Source organism: Scatophagus argus, chromosome 1 (genome assembly GCF_020382885.2).
Source record: "Scatophagus argus isolate fScaArg1 chromosome 1, fScaArg1.pri, whole genome shotgun sequence".
Classification (NCBI taxonomy): domain Eukaryota; kingdom Metazoa; phylum Chordata; class Actinopteri; family Scatophagidae; genus Scatophagus; species Scatophagus argus.
In genome coordinates, this window is record NC_058493.1 from 27,497,884 (window position 1) to 27,515,243 (window position 17,360).

General features: G+C 47.6%; 1 protein-coding gene across 3 annotated transcripts in view; it reads right to left on the bottom strand.

Moving 5' to 3' along the window:
• adamtsl5 (ADAMTS like 5) overlaps nucleotides 1–17,360 on the bottom strand; it is a 33,090-nt gene that overhangs the window by 14,240 nt on the left and 1,490 nt on the right. The window contains exons 2-5 of one of the 3 annotated variants that reach the window (XM_046396053.1): nucleotides 14,543–14,711; nucleotides 4,809–4,884; nucleotides 1,003–1,172; nucleotides 629–706 (exon numbers count right to left, since the gene is read on the bottom strand). In XM_046396053.1, coding sequence (XP_046252009.1) covers nucleotides 629–706; nucleotides 1,003–1,086 — 162 coding nt within the window. In that variant the 5' untranslated portion in view covers nucleotides 1,087–1,172; nucleotides 4,809–4,884; nucleotides 14,543–14,711. Of the gene's footprint in view, nucleotides 1–628; nucleotides 707–1,002; nucleotides 1,173–4,808; nucleotides 4,885–11,395; nucleotides 11,959–14,542; nucleotides 14,712–17,360 lie in introns of those variants that run through there. The other 2 variants (XM_046396036.1, XM_046396044.1) reach the window with 2 other exon arrangements.

The window sequence follows — 17,360 nt, forward strand, 5'->3', positions numbered from 1 at the left end:
AAAAAAAACGTCTTTATGAATCTTAAAGACTGTTGCCATTAAGTGTCATTAAGTCTTTTTCAGTCAATTATGTCATTTTCAAAGGGGTCAAGGTTAATTGACCAAATGTCACTTAATGACAGCAGTCATAAACATCCATAAAGATTCCTTCATGTGTGTGACAGGCGTCACATGAGGTCATGTCATGCTTATGACAGTATTGCGTCACTCTTATGCACACCCCGTCAATAAAGCGTTACTACCTTTGTTCATATCACAACGTGCAGCAGAAGGAGAACATTTGTGTTCGTTGCTGCCACATGTATATACATTCAAGTCTAAACACGCTGCATGAGACGATACTGTCTAAACACACCCACACACACACACACCGCTCTGACCCCACAGCATGTATCCAACACAACAGCAGGTCTGATGCGTGAGTGTGACTGTGGGATGTTAAATCCCTTCAGTGAATTATAGCAAAGACACGAGTTAATATGTCAGTGAAATTCCAGATCACACCCTGAAAGCCCTCGGCTGCTACACCTGAACCCTGAACACACCTACGTGAGAAACTGTGAGCGCAAACTTCAGTCATTGTTCTAAAGTGTTTGCATCGAAAGTCGATTTCATAGAGCGTGAAAACCTTTATGCTGAAAAGACCTTGGTGTTGCAGATCTTGTACTGTCTGGGATCTCCTGCACACAGTCCACCCACTGGGTTCCTGAGACACAGAAGAACAGATTTATGACACCAAGCATGGACAGACATCTCTACAGCTGATGTCTCCAAAGGGGGGTGAATTGTCCTTTTAAAATCTCTTTCAGCTGTATGAACTACTATGATATTTAAAATGCATCAAATAAATTCAGAAACAGTGCAGCTTTGAGTTGCACATTTGAGATGATTTCTGATCACTGAGGTCCAATTTTAAATGCAGTATGTCTTAAAATTCATATCTTCCTTTTCTTTCTGAACATACTGAGCTGTGTCACCCCGCAGGACTCGGCTGGCACTTACCTGGTGATGCAGGTGCGTGTCCTCACTGAGGCTCCGCCCCCACAGCTGCGCGAGCAGACAGACCAGCCGCTCCACGACGCCCATTCGTTCCTGAAGTGCAGCTGCCGCCGGGCACGCGCCGGGCGCCCCGATGAGGACTCACCGGATGGACCCCAGGCAGAAATCCAGGACTGAGGGATAAATGACACAGAGCGACACTTTAATACACTTTTAACACAAACAAACAGGACAGGAACAGGAGCTGAAGGCTGGGAAAACTCTCTTTAAGCCTTAATATTCCTATTCAATTCACTTTAACTTTATTTCAGACACACAGGTGCAATCAGTTTGAAAATAATAAATACAATACAAAGAGAGAGTTCACATGTGGACGTGTTCCAACCTTTCCAACAGGAGGAACACCTTGTGTCACCAGGCTCAGTTAAAGCTGTTGTGTCTTTTGTCTTTTAAATCAATAAACTGACACAAAAATTTGTGCATAAAATTCCTCAACAGGACACGAAAAGTGGAACAATCATCTCCAAAACTGACATTACCTACTGTGACAAAACAAATGTTGGCATCTCAAGAGAAAGTCTCTCTTAATTAAATCATTGTTAATCTTACTTGTTTAACCAAACGGTTATAAACTCACTGACGCCTGTAAAACTGACCGGCGGACCCTGAACATGACTACCGATCAATGCAAAACCCTCTGTGTATTTGAATCTCGACACTGCATTCATAATATGAACTCTTCTGTTTGCTGGGCACAACGTAACGCAGTCCGTCGAGTCCTGCACAGTCTGTCAAACTGCAGGGACGACACGACTGGCTGCTCTCGGATCAGTCTGCAGCGTCACCCTGCAGCGACGGCCTGCACGTTCAAAGCCGCCAGGTGGCAAAACGGAGAGACTGCAGCGTTGGCAGAGTGAAGGGACATCATTGGCACAACAGAAGAGGTGTGTTGTAGTTACATGAGTCAAAATTATTTCCAGGTAAGAATCCAACGGGCAGGACGGAGAGAAGAAAAACCTTGTGAGCCTGGTGGATCAGCATCGTCAGAGCCAAACAATAAAAGTGATTAGAAAAATCTCAATGGTGCTCCTCAAACACATTCCAGAGTTTGTGCCCCGGAGGAGGACTGAAACTGGCAGCGTTCCCACCGGCTGCTCATTCAGGAGCTGCCTCACACACACTTTTAACTCTTTACACACACACACTGGGCTTCCTGTCTGTCTGTCTGAAGGATCATCCACTGTGTCATCAGATCTTTGTGTGTTGCAAGCAGGATGTGCTGTCAATCTACTAATCGACTGAGTGGCTTTAGGACTGGAACAGACGGATCAAACGAAAGTCACAAGACTACCTTATATAACACACGAGGAGCTGAAGGATCTGAAGGATCTGAGTTTTGGTTTCTGTGCTTTTGACAACGTACATGTTGAATATTAGACACAAGACACAAGACGAGCGCAGCTTGACGGTGGAATCTGGAGATTAGAGTCGCCATCAGATAACACGGCCGATGCAAACATCCTGCTGATCAGTGACCACCATCTTACGCTTAAATGATTCATTAAAGTGTGTGTCTTTAATGAAACATAAATTATTTACACTGAACTCCCTGGGCTCAACACTAACTCGGTTTCAAGAAAACATTAGTATCATATTATTGGCAGGTCGCCACACCTCTTACTCCGTTATGTGCTGTTGCCACGACAACCGCACATTTGATCGCTGATATCCTTAAACCTGTGATAAAACTCCAACATCAAATCCTTGTGACAAATAAACTGTGTATGTAACTGTTCCTCTGTGGGCAACTGACTTTCACATTACTGTACAGGAAGACGAAAAACACCTGAGTGTGACTACACACACACACACACACACACACACACACACACACTCAGCTGAGAGCGACCTGTGCTGTGACTCTGCATCATTTTCCATGGCAGGGTCACCTGAGGTTGCCCTCATTAGTGTTACCGCCGGCCAAATTAGCGTTGATAACAGTTGGAGATGGGGTCAGTCGGCATTCTAGATTAATGAAAATGACCTCTGACCTTTACACTGTACCCCCCCCACCACATGAGCAGTTCCTGTGTTTGAAAAGCAAACTGCATACGGCGAAAGAGACTGGAGGAGTCCGACATGCAGGTGAGAGTAATCCTGTCTGACTCTCCCGTCTGTCCTGTGTCCTTTCTGCTTAGTTTTAATTAGTATTTAGTCTTTCGTTACATCCAGTTTGTTCATTTGTTTTCATGTCTGTCTGTCAGTAAGCAGGACGTCTACAGATGTGGGAACGGACCTCGATTAAACTGAATGCGCACCACAGAACGGACGATAACGGATCAACTGACGGTGTGTGGTGCAGCCCAGGGACAAGTCCAGTAACACTGACACGTGAACAGAGACGAACATGGAGCAGCAGATGTGTGGGAGATGCAGATGCAGCAGCACGACTACGCCTTGAGCCTGTACATGTACGATGCTCCTCCAGTGACATTAAATCAGTTCAGATCATTTGACGGGAGCCACGAGAGAAATCGAACCATGAAACTGCTCGGACAGCATGAAACTCTTCTACGAAAATAAGCCAATAATGTGTACACTTCACAGCCTTTTGTTTTCACTTTGTCCTCTCACACTTTGACGTGGTAACAACCCGACCCTGCCAGTGCAGCTGCGATCATGACAGAGTGTCCATACTTCCGTTTAAATGACTCCAGCGTAACACTGACTGGCTGGAAAAGTGATCTTAAGTGTGTTGACCCCACACCACATTCCTGCGTTTGATGTGACAGGCTGTGGGCGGCCTATCTCTGTCTGCGTCTGGTTATTCAAGGCGAGACGGGGGGGAGGCTGGGCGGGGGGCGGCGTCTGCCTGACAACAGGACAAACAGTGATGAAAGACGGACGCCGCTGCAGAAAAGGAGGTGCAGCAGCAATCAGAGCATGCAAAGAACAAGAGGATGTGGGCTTACAGGAACGTGACCATTTCCAAGACGAAATACAACCAAAAGACAAGCACGCTGCAAAAACAAACCAATCAGCACGCGGCCTCAGACCTGAGCGACCAGCAGACCTGCTCACATCTGACGCTGGCCTGGGACTGGTTTATTATCTAAAAGAGCTGGATTTTCCTCCCTGGAACCTGAAAGCAGGGGGTTTTCTCTGAACAAATTAGCTTAATCACAACATTTAACTCGGGTGGAGGAAAAAGAAGGCAGGAAAAAGTGTGGAGGCTGTGGGGGATGGCCTTGGGCCCCAGCACATTCAGACCACAGGAGCCTGAGTGTCAGCACGGTGCACTTGTTGAATCGCCGTCATCCAGCTATTAGCTTTGTATATTTGCACAGCACAACACAAAGGTTGACGTTACGGCTGCCGACTGACTTACTGTGTGCAACTGAACCCCTTAAAAATCTCTCCAAGCACACTTTTGAGAGCTCGGAAGACACTGTTTAAGGCTCCGCTAAACTTAAATTATTCAGTAAATTTCATCATAGCAGCAGTGAATCAAAGGACAGTGACAAACCCTGAGAAAATGACATCCAGATTCAGACTGTGCTGCTTCTCTTTGTCATGTGTTCAGAACAATGAACGCTTATGGGTGATAGACTTTGGTCAAACATATGAGGACATCACTCTGGACACCTCAGCATGTCTGTGATTAATTAGTTTCAGTTTTGGACCATCTCATGGAAACGTTAGGGTTACGTCATCTGAAGGAGCCAATCAGTCCAGGGTCAACACAGCAAGCGCAGACGCATTTCTGTGGACGCCGCTGACTGGTGTTGATGCGAGCCGGTGGGACTTACACTCTGCGGGGACGAGCGGCAGGCGGGAGCGACGAGCAGCAGGACAAAGGTCAGGACCTGGCAGAGAGTCAACTTCCTGGAGACAGGGAGAGAAACAAGCGAGCGTCAGTCGAGTCTTAACATCGGCATCGTTACTTTACAGATCACATACACAGGAGGGCACAAACACAGAGAACAAGGTGTTAGAGCAGAGGCCTCAAGGAAGGAAGGAAGGAAGGAGAGAGGGAGCAAACGAACAGAGAAGACGCCACTGACACTTCAAACGGAGGAGGTCTTTAGGTCGTTGATAACATCCACAAATAAGCTGCCACATCACTGCGATCCCCTGTGGACAAGAGCCAAGGTCAGGAATGCCCCCCACCCAGCAAGTATCATTAATTCCCCCTGCCCAGGTGCCCCAGCCACCCCGACGGCGTCTTATTAACTCCCACACAGCCTGAACTCCCCTCATCAACCCCCCTCCATCACATGAGGGGATGCTAGAAAGCCCAGAACCACCCGCTGTGTTTACATTTCGCTTTGGTTACCGTCCGAATGAGAGCTCGACTACACTAAACCTCAGGAGGCGGCGGCTTCTCATCAGGCCAAACTTACAAATAAAACCAAAACAAGCTGCGCCACACTCGCTCTGAGTCGAGGCGCCGTAATATACTGTTAACATTAACTAATAACTGCAGTCGATAATACAGAAATCGGCTTCCAGCAATCAGTGATCGGCCCAAAGGTCCAATGTGTACCAGTACAACAGATACTGTGTAAAATGTTGCAGGTTACAGTAAGAAGGAGAAGAATGTGGGGTTGAGCAGCCTTGGGAAGCACTACAGAGATCAGATGAGCCTGGGAACAGATACCAGCCTCTCACAGCAGGTAAGTGGAGGACACAGTGAGCCACTTCTGAGGTGCTACCAGATAAGACCTCCGTCGAGCCTCGCGTTGAGTGTCTGTTGTGTTTGTCCCACTCGTCTCCTTCTTTACCTCCAGGGGACGTGGATTCACTCATAAAAGAGACTCTTGGAAAGCCCCTCTCTCGGACTGCTTCCTGGACTGCCTCAGTCGCAGTGTGTCATAGGTGCCATCTTCACTGAGGCAGAACACATAAATCTTAATCTTCTCCATTTCCTCAGCGCTGACCTTCCCTCCCACGTCTCGCTGTCTGTCAGCGTTATCTCCCTCAGTCCGTTTCGTCTCTTTCATCTCTCCCTGGGACATAAACACGGAGTCGGTCCAAAGCTCTTGCCGTTGGCTTTTGGCTCGGGCCCAGGTCAGTAGTTGCCCTGTCCAATTAAACGATACGCATCTCCCTCACACTCGGCTGAGCAGCCCTTCCCTTCAGCTCCCGTCCTGGCCTTACATGGGGGAATTCGTATCGGAGGAACGAGGAAGGCCGCACTGACCCACAGAGGCAACGGGCTCACAAATCACGACTCATGTGAGAGACTTTCTTTTACTTCCTGCACTTCAGATGCATGGCTGAAAAAAGGGCTGCTGTGTTTACAAGTCTGAGCTCCTGAACTTCAATAAAAACACTGATGCCCCTCTTTCTATTCAGCTGATCTGGAGAAGATTGTGTTCTTTGGGATCTAACCGGATGATTTCACTCTTTACCCATCTAACCTCACACAACAAATCAGCCTGAGAGGGCGCGACCCAGAGGAAATACGACGGCGCGACGTCCCTGATGTCTTTTCTCTCGGCTTCACTTGATGTTTGGCTTTGGTTTTTGAACATGAACAGACAGCAGCCCCGCTCGCTGACTGGCCGGCCCCCCTCCCTACAGGGGCCCTTACAGAGGTGAGCAGGGGTCAGTCCGCCTCCTCCTGCTCTCATTAAGGCTATAGCAGCACATTAGCGAACGGCTCCGGGGCAGGGAGAGGGAAATGGCTTTAATCAATACGAGACTGGTTGTTTGTTTTGACTGACGTTGGTAGCCCTCGCGATGACCGAGGAAGAAGAAAAAAGCGGCTGCCCCACCCGACACAAAACGATGCAGATTTGGATTTGCACAGAAGCAACAATAAACACGTTCTAATAAACCTTCTTTCGGTGAAAGTTCACATGCCCACATGGAGCCACTCAGACAGGCAACATCACCTCCACCCAGCCTCACCAGCAGAGGAAGAAGAGGCTGAACTCTGCCCACCTGGCTGATAATTCCTCTGTAACGACTGAACTCAGAAACCTTTGCTTTAAACACACCCTGACGGACAGGTAGCCCTCACTGTCCCACCCTGCACAAATAAACAGCAGCTCCACGCCGTTATCATTCAGATACACTGCAGCTATTCCTGCGCTCCGGTTGGAGAGCGCTGCAGGTGAGAATGTGTTCTTTGACCTCGGCGAAGGTGTGAGTCACATCAACACAGGAGACACCTGACTGAAGGTCTGCACTCCTTTGGTTTCTTTGTGTGGGATTACGGGCTAAGTGATTCAGTATGGTGACCTACAGACGGCCCTCTTTACAATTGTCTGCACACCCACTAAGTCTGGAAAAGCAGTACGTCTTCCGACCAGGGGCCAGTCTTAACCTCTGACCCCACCAACAGATTTAGCTGTGACCCACCCAGCGTTTGGGAGAGCCTGCTGGAGGGTCTGATGGTTATATGGAGCCCGCTGCTGAATGAGCTGAGGCACCCCTGAACAGATGTTCAGTGTGGAGGCTCCGTGGTCAGCGCTGACCCCTGCATCTGCGTTGACTATGAATGAGGCGGCAACAATCGAACGCTCAGCCGCCTCGGACAGCACGCATTCACCAAACGAGGCTCTTTGAACACGAGTGGAGGGTCTTTGTGGCCCAGCAGCTGCTTCGCTTGAGGACGGAGTGAAACAATTTTGTGAAAAGAAACTGAACACTTTTGCATGTGTGGAGAAAACACCCAGAGAGGATTGTCGTAAACGAGTAAATGGAAGACAGGCGTTGGTATCGTGTTGTTGGTTTTGTTGTTGCCAAAATGTCTAGACTGAGCCTCTTGCTTAACTGTGGTCCCTTCCCTTCTCTTCCCTTCGCTTCGCTTCGCTGCACTTAGCTCACTGCTTCCACGACAGGGAGAACAAACCTGCTACACCGTCATACCTCAGGGATTATGAGATTATCTTTTCACAGCCACTTTGACTGAAGCAGAGCCTCTCAGGTCGTCTACAGTCATGGTCTAATAGCATGAGAAACAGGCAGAGATGCACGCAAGTAAAAAAGAATAACAGACAATCATGAAAAACTATGAGCAAAACTCCCAAACTTTCAAACAGAAAAACAACACAAAGTGATCGCTTCTCCTAACAGGCCCCTGATGACAAATTCTAACTTTGCGCTCCAAACAGATTACATTTAAAAGCTCGTCTTGAAGCGGCGAATGTACCCGCAGGATTGGGAGTTCCTGAGGTTTCTGTCTCCATCTGTTTCATAATTACAGTTTAAAAACATTAATAGTTCAGAGGCACAAATCCCCGAGCTGGATCACCACCAAAACCAAATCAATTGTTTCCTGGCGCGAAGCCGACGCGTCCATCAAATTTCATGGAAATTCTTTCACGAGGTCTTAAAACGTCCTGCTGACAGACAGAGAAACACGGCGACTGTGTGAAACCGCAGCCCTAATCCTGCTGGGAAGCAAACCTTTCAAACAGTGAGGAGGAGGAGTCTCATCGGGTTCGTGCAGAGACACACAAACACACAGCAGTAAAAATCTTATCTGACTCAACCTTGAAACTGTGTCCGTCAGTAAGATCCCTGCCCGACTTCCTGACTTTCTGCACACGTAGCTCAAGTTCAGGACCCGGTTCAGAGGAACCCGGGGACAGTCGCTGAGCAGGACGTTGTGGTGGGACATGCGGGGGATTCTTCAGATATAAACTGTGGTCTGAGCCTACGCCATGTGTTGACCTTCTGTTGTGGAATCGCAGGTTTTTCACATGAGGTTTTGTGAATAAACGTCTGGCTGGATTAGTGGCTGCGACATTTCCAGGATGCAGACCCTCATGTACAGGGAGAACACAAGTGAACCCGCTGAGTACAAAAGGTTGGAGAACATCATGGCGCCTTTGCTGCATGTCTGGAGCTGACAGTCTGCCATTTGTACCTTAACAAGAACAATTACAGCAAGCAGCCAAAGCAATAATCGACCTTCTCAAGGCAGACATTTTGATTTGTTGTAGTGAGAAAAGCACGCGTGTTTTTAATCACAATAAGACACAGCTGTCTTATCAGCTGTGCGACATGAACAACAGCAGGACCGTGAAAGTGCAACTGCTACAGTCAGCCATCATTCAGGTTATGATTTCATTCTGACATGTCGAAATCCCACAGAGGAAATCACTGAGCTTCTGATTCCAATCAATGATGCTTTTGTGTTATTCCACATGAATAAACCCAGCAACTGAAACATTACATTTAACATCTGCACCTAGTATGGACGTCTGCGTGGTGTTACGGGAAGGATTACTGGAAGTGAGTTAGATTACTTCAAGGCTTGAATGGACGTGAAAAGCTCCCTGTTGAATCACCAGTCAAAACGACTGTGTGAGAAAACATGACTTCATCACAGGGAGACCTCAAGGTGCTTCCTTCAAGTGGAAATAAACTCCCACGCTTTGGTTCCAAATGACATCGATGTTGGTGCTGCTGTTGCAAAGACAACTGAATGACTTTCTGAGAGCAGCAACTACCAACAACTACAAGACAAAAGCGTGAGTCTATCCATTCATTTAGTCCACAATGGAGACATTAAAGCAGACAGAAGTGGTGCCAGACTGGATCAGCAGCCTTCATTTTCCCGGGAGATTTCATACCCAGTGGCAGACAGAACTGCATCATGAAAGTGAGATTTATAGGGAAAGAATCTAAATGCAGATGCATCATTATTCTTCAGCAATTACATTGTGCAATCAACATTCACTTCATAATGACAGGATGAAGCAAAAAGCATGTGCTGCCAGTTTAAGGAGACGTCAACCAGAACTCCAACGACCGAAAGGCCTTTGAATTCTGTTGAAGCAGGAGAAGCTGAAGCTTACACTTCGTTTAAACCTGACAAAAACTTTCAGCAGTTTAATTCAGTTCAACTTCCAATTCAGGATTCAGGATTCTTTTCTTTTCAAAAGCATTTTAAATTCACTCTCGGCTGTGATTCGTCCCTGCGAGCGGCGGCTGAGGCTCAATCATAATCATCTGAAACTTTCTGTGCTTTTTGAAGGTTTTGAACCGCCTTCGATGAATGTGCTACCACCTCCAGTCTTTTCAGGAACCATCAACTACTCCAAACTGTACTGAGGATCCGTTTCGGCCCAAAAAATGTACCAGTTTTTGAACAAACAGACAATTAACAATGAGTCATTTTCTAAATACTGATTTCCTTCTCATGAGCTCAAAGTCCACAGGAAGGAAGAAAAGCACTGAAATTCCTCCCCGCAGGAGGGAGTGACATCATCACATGTAACAGCAAATTAGTGTTCGTTTTGAAGCTATATGCTCAGTGTTCCATGGTAAGCAGATTAAATCTGTTCATGGGGCTGACGGCTCCTTCCCAAACAAACATTCCTCCAAAGAGTTATCGGAGGGAGACAGAAAATACGCCCTGAGCCAAATCGTCCTCTCGCCCGTCGCTGACTTTCTGCAGAGCAGTCAGGACTGACAGCGGCCCATCGGACAGACGGACGACACATTTCTCCTCACACATTACATCAAATGCAGCCCATAAAAGGGAAAAACCCCACGCTGGCATCACGAGAGGGCAGCAATGTCGCCATGGCTGGCTTCCACCGAGAGGAGCCATCCAGGGGGACCAGGGGGACACGGGTGACCGGGGCCAACTCATTATCTCAGAGACATTTAGAAGAATGAAGAGTTCATGTGCAGTTTGAGCAAAGATTCAGCGCCTCTGCAGTCGCCCGAGTGTGCGTGTTCTCTGTTGCAGGGATGGGATTAGATAAAATATGAGCAGGGTATTTATAGCCCCTGACATTTAGGAGATAAAGGTAGTGTAGCAGGACGTGTGGAATGTAGAGCCAGGAGCTGCAACATCGCAGATGCTGTGTGGCAGGAGGATTACCTCAGCCACCAACAGGAAGTCGCCCTTCCAGCAGCCTGGATGTGACTTCATACACACTGCGCAGGGTCACCCGAACTGCTTCCAGTCGAGTTTCTCTGATGCGACAGACAAACACAGCCTGACTCACGGACTCTGAGAGGAGAAAAGTTGCAAATGTGCACTCAAAACAACTCATAAAGATGTCTTAAAGCACAACTTTGGCCTTCACTCCCAGTGATGAAGTGAGCCACAGTACAAACAGCTTCCACCTCAGCTGTCCCTGGAATTTATCACCTCCCATCCTTCACTGTACTGCAAAAAATGTTCAAAGCTCTGCAGCAAGCACAATGACTCAAGGTAAATATTTAAAAGCGCCACATATTTCCCCCCAGTATGCAACCCAATCAGAGGACAAACAGCCTCCAGTCGGACCGAAGAAAAACTCGTCCTGGTCCTGAATTTATCGCCTCCATCAAGGCTGAGCGCGCCTTGTAAATCACCTCAGTTCACTTCTCACGCGAGCCAGAGAGCTTCGTGAGGAACAGGTTTTAAAGGTCCGGGTCTTACCTCGTCAGTGGGGAGGACATGGTGGATCTTGTGGATTCGGGTTCAGGTACTTTACAGTCGTTGTCAGGTGCACTTTTGCTCCCGTTTCATGGCCTGAAACGTCGCGGCTCAGATGCGCAGTGCATCCCAGCTGCAGGCTGCCCCGACACAACACCATCCATATCCCTCAGCGCCCCTTCTTCTGCTTCTCCTCCTTCTCCTTCTTCTTCTCCTTCTTGGAAAACTTTAACGGAAAACTTCTTTTCGCTTTCAGACGCAGAGCTCGTCCATCCAAACAGATGTGTCACTCACTTCTCAAGACGCATCCCAGCAGTTTCGTGCGCATTCAGATGTTTCCTCTTTACGTGAAAGAGCGCGAGCCGTGATTCATACAGGTGCTACACATTATTCCACACAGGCAGCAGTAAATCTGGAGCCTGCAGTTTGTCTGTGAGTCTCACGCAGCAGATATGAGCAGGTAGCTCCGGCAGCTGCTTCTTCTCTTCTCCTTCAGACTCTCAGTAGAACAAGTCCGGTGCGCGGCAGCAAAGTGAGCCTCCGGCAGCTCCACCTCCGCACGGTGCTCGGCTGTGAGTGTGAGTGCGCGCCGCGCCGCTGCTGCTGCGTCGGTGTGTCGGGTGTCTCCACCTGAGCGCCGCATTCCTGCGGTGAGCGCGCCTCTCTCCTCCAATCAGAGCCCAGCAGCCCCTCTGAAGTCAGAGGTGACAGAAGACGTGAAGGTGAAGAGGAGCAGCGTTACCCTTAACATAAAGAAAACATGCAGTAATTAAACATCAGTGCAGTGTGAGTAAAATTACTGCGTTCTCATAGTAACCTGTGTTGTACTCGGAGGAAAACGCAGGATCAGTGGAGGACTGAGCTTGGACTGTCCTCCACTGAGAGTAAAATAGATTTATTATGTGATGTTCTAACTGCTACACCACACAGGAAACTACCAGCTAACCATTTAAGGCACAGGAGGACAACTCATCGGGACAAAGACACCGACAGGTCGGTTACTCTCAAGTTGTCAAAAGTCATGTCAAACAAAGTCAGCTTTGCTTTACAGGTGACACTGACCAAACTGACCAAACGACACTTGATGACAGCAGTCATAAACATTCATGGACTCCGGATGTCACATTCGTTCCTCATTTCTTCTGTCTTCTGTGTGACTCCACCGTTGAGCTTTAGGGAGATGAACTTCATCCTCACCTGCGTGTCAGAACACCTTTCTGAGTTCATCAGTCCAGAGCAGATTTCCTATGTGTAACTAATCCATCCTTTGTCTCTGAGCTTTACATTCAGAGTCTCTTTTACTTTTACAGTCGGAGCTCATTTTGTCTTGTATGAGACACTAACATGCAGGCCATCTCCAGTTTCCTATACTGCCTGTCCGTCCACACAACCGGGACAACTTAGTGACTTAGCGACCACACGGCCTCTCTGTGAACCCAGAGCACCGTCTTCACCTCGGCCTGTCACGGTCCCATTCAGCTCGTCTTGACGCGACCTTGAGCTCATGTGGAGCCCTGCAGACATAACAGAGGAAACGGGACAGCGTCTGTTTGTGCACCGAGCTGCACGGGTGTTAAAGCAGTCTCATCTGTCTCATCTGTCTCATCTGTCTCATTTGTCTCATCTGTCACTGCCAGTAAGTAAGCTGACTTGTTTGTGACCATGCGGGCTCATGTTGCTGGTGTAAATATTATGCAGAATCAGAACACTCACAGTACACAGCATGTGATGCCTCTGATTTACAAGCCAACAGACAGCGTGGACCTGCAGGGCCGTAAATCCAGCAGAGCGCCGGGCAGCAGGAGTCAGTGTGGACACAAAGAGCAGGTGAGTCACGTCGCCGTCCACCTCGAGAACACTTTGCTTTAATTAACAGGGAGCTGAGAGGACTAGAACAGTTCCCTCGAGCTGAAATGTGGTTGCTATGGCGCAGTAATAATGTGTCAACAAATCCCACTAAAAGAAAAGAAAAAATTACTTTGTACAGAAGACATAATGTGAACCCACGGTCACGAACATGGTTTCATTCTTAAAGCAACAAGGCTCAGAAATGTCCTGAAACAGAAGGAGAAAGTGTCTTCAGTTGGGACTATTTTCACTGGGGGATTAATCTACTGTGTGTGTGTGTGTGTGTGTGTGTGTTTATGGCAATAGAGGGAAAATGTCTGAGGAAGAAGACAAATCTGACTTTGATGCAGATACAGTACGTTTGTTCACACATTCATATCAGGTTTTGGTCTTTTCTGGGGATTTATTGACGATAAGAAAAATATCAAATATCTCCCCAGGTGTGCTGTGATTCATCAGGTGAAGGGAGGTGTGTGTGTGTGTGTGTGTGTGTGAAACATATCTGTGCCGTGTGTTCACTGTGACTTCATGAATCCCGCTGAAACGTTTCCGTCAGCGGCGAGCGGCTCTGCTCTGCGTTTGTATATAACGATTAGTCAAGTGCTCCAAGATCCGTGCGCTTGTCGAGGCTTGTAGAGACCTTGTCCTCGGCCCTCCCTGTAGCCTCCCCCCACCCCCGATCATTACCGAACACACTCCACTGTTTAGGGCCCCACGTGTTCCCCGAGAGACAGATAGTCGAGTGTTTACTGTAATCATCACATTCATGCACACAAGCTCTCTCTTTCTGTGTGTGTGTGTGTGTGTGTGTGAGTGCATTTAACAGCCCACAGTGTCCTGCTCTGCAATGAGAGGCTTGTGAGCCAAAGAAGCACTTAACCACTCCTCAAAGACATTAGCAGAGAGGTGGAGGTGGTGGAGGTGGTGGAGGTGGTGGTGATGGTGTGTTGTCACGCCCCCCTCCTCACCAATGCCATCCCTTTCAGGTTTTTACTGAGCTTGGCAGCCTGCCAGTGTGACTGGAGAACCTTGATGGGTGGACTCGGTTTCACGCGGCAGCGCTGATGAAAGAGCGCCGGTGGTGGCGTGAAAAGGCCCATACATCACACGCAGCCTTAACGCAGCTGCAGGAAGAGCGTTAAATGTGCTTTGGCTTGTAAGAAGTGTCTTGTTACTGTCTGGTGAAATCGAACTCTGACTGTAAATGCTGGTCTGCACCTGGATGATTAAGAAGTCCAGCTCAGGCCAACATCAGACGCTTATTTCATTTCCTTTTATTTTATTTTATTTTTCCCAACTTACTAGCTAAATGTGGCGACACCCAAAGCAGACAGGCTCCATTTGTGTCTCTTCAAAGTTTCCTCCATGTTTGTAGTCCACTCTGCCCCCTCTGGTCACGGGCTTAATGGCGTCTCACAGACGTGTAGCTTTACCTTCTCAGGATGCTCACACTCTTCACTTGGACTTGAACCTTTGGACGAAACATTTGAGCCCAAAGATTAAAAAGTATGTTATTTAGAAAGCTTGCCACAAAGTGATTATTTGCCTTCCTTTCCTGAATCAGCTAACATCAACGCCAAGGACCCAAAATCAGTGTGCCCAATTTTATACATTTTAATGCAGAAATGCCAATAATATACCATTAAAATGACGTTACAGTTGGTGGTGAGAGAAAGATCACTTGACTCGAAACTCAAAGTTTAGGACTTGTGACCTGTCAGTCTTGACTTGTGACTTGCAAGGCGAATGACTTGGTTCTCAAAAGCTTAATCTTAATCTTAATCTATCTGTCTGCTTATTAAAATGCTGACACGTGGTTAAATGTTTTCATATGCGACTGATGACTCGTGTCAGACCCGTTGCTACACATCTTGTTATTGGGAAACATTTCCTCTCCAGGAGTGACCGTCGGGTGGAACAGCTTCACCTGTTACCCTCAGGAGTCTTTTCACGGGTGGAAACTGCAACTTGACTGGTTGGCACGAGCATACAAGCACAACTCGAGTTTGTTTTTTAAAACAGATTTAAAATTGTGCCGAACTCTTACGGCTCCTGATCCAGAGCTTATGATCAGTGAGCGAGTTTAACCGGAAGATTCAGGCTACTGCTCATCGTCCACCAGCTGCCAATCAATCACACTAACGACCTCGTTAACAGCAGAGTGTGACATGAGGTGATCAGCCATGCAAAGATATGTTTACGTAGTTAAGAGTCACCACTCTGCTGGACTCTGAGGGCAACAAAAAACCCCACATTATAAAAACGTTATAAAGACACTGTGAGGCGTTTCTCTCTTTGACTGAACCGCATTTTTTAACATTCCTCACTTGAGTCAAACTGTTTGGCTGATTTTACGCTGCGGTAAAGTGAAGTCTGTGCATCACACAGCAATGAATCAATGAAAGAATTACAGACAAGGTCAGCAGAAACAGTACAGAAGAGATCAGAAGCTGCACTCTGAGGTGATGAGTGACTGCTGCACACAGCGCACAGAGCGTCACGTTATGTCTTCTTCTGTTTGAAATGAAGCAGTAAACTGCAGCGCTGATTTACTGCTGTGTTGTATCTCTGTATGAAAGCGGTTCTAAACACACACAGACCACGTGGTGAAAGGTTTACACTTTGTGCAGTAATGATGGAGCTCAGCAACACCCAAAACTTTAATCTGTGCATAAATATTTTTGATCCTTGTCAGTATTTTTTTTTTCACCCTGTGATTAGCTCGCTGCGCGTCTGATGCTGAGCCAGAAACAGATGCTAACATTAGCCCAAGTATCTGCTCTCCAAGTGCCACTTTACTCTTTGCATGTTTGCCCAGCAGGCTCAAACTGTGTCTGTGACAGGACGACATGCAGATCCGGGCCGCACAGGCAGCCGATTACAATCTGGCTGAGAGTCGAGCGGTGGGGAAAGAAACGAATCGTCTGGATGAACGCATTCGTGAATTGGCAACACAAAAAGGACACATGGGTGACTTGACAGGACACGAATACTGAGACTCTTTAGAGGAGGTTGTGACGTGGTCCAGCTGGTAACAGCAGGCAAAAAGTATGAAAAAGAGTTCAAGAAGTCTCTGATTGTCAACAACAAAATGGCAGCACCTCAGCGGGCATCGTGGCTGGTTTTGAGGTGGATGTAAATGTGCCAGCTGGAGGACACAACAGGCTTTTATTCTGATGTATGTCCTGTTTTCTTCCAGAGCTGTCGTCCATCACCCGAACAACACGTTAGCCTATACACGGCTGTGGTGCTGTGACATGTTGCGGATGGGGCTTAATGGCTGCACCTGGATGATGTAGAGGGCAGGCGCCTGCAGAGGCCGTGAGGGTTTGACGTATGGGGTTCATAAAGTTCATAAAATAATGGAGGTGGAACAAAAAGGAACAACAACTTTGATTTACAGCTGGCAGAAAGGAATGAGAGAATTGCAGAGTGAGCAACACCCAGCTTAGAAATCCTGAAAAACAAAGCTGCTTCCCAGAACCCGAGTGTGCAGTCGAGTTTTCTCATCAGGACTTGAGTCAGTCATGACGCCGTGTGTTGCCCAAACTCATCATAATAAGAGCTTTTCCTTACATGCATCCTCCACAGTAATTTTCACAGCCGCTTTCCCATAGGAGAAAATAACACACGCTGAAAACCTCTTAAAACCTCTAGTAAATACCATCCACTACATTTACTGGACTGTTTGCATACTGTAGAAGAGGCTGAACATCTGCAACCAGCGTTCACGCACAGAAACCAAACAGTCACAGGCCGCCACATCAGGGCGTTTCGTGCAGAAAGACGTCAGCACCAGTTAGAGGATGTGATGAAAGTTACGGACACAAACAGCCAACCCCAGCAGTGGGCTTCAGAGAGCCTCAGCGCTCGTCTGCACATCAAAATGTGCTCCAAAATTCACACAAATACAAAAGCCTCATAACAAAAGTTAAAAAAAGAGTTTAGTTTATTTATATAGCGCCAATTCGCAGCAGACACCACACATTTGAGTATGAGTATGCCAGTGGAGACAGACGTGTTCTGCCCAACATCCGCAGTGACACAACACTGACGACCGTCACAACAAGACGAGGAACAGACGCAAGGCGACTTTGAACGCTGCTCTGCATGTCGGCCT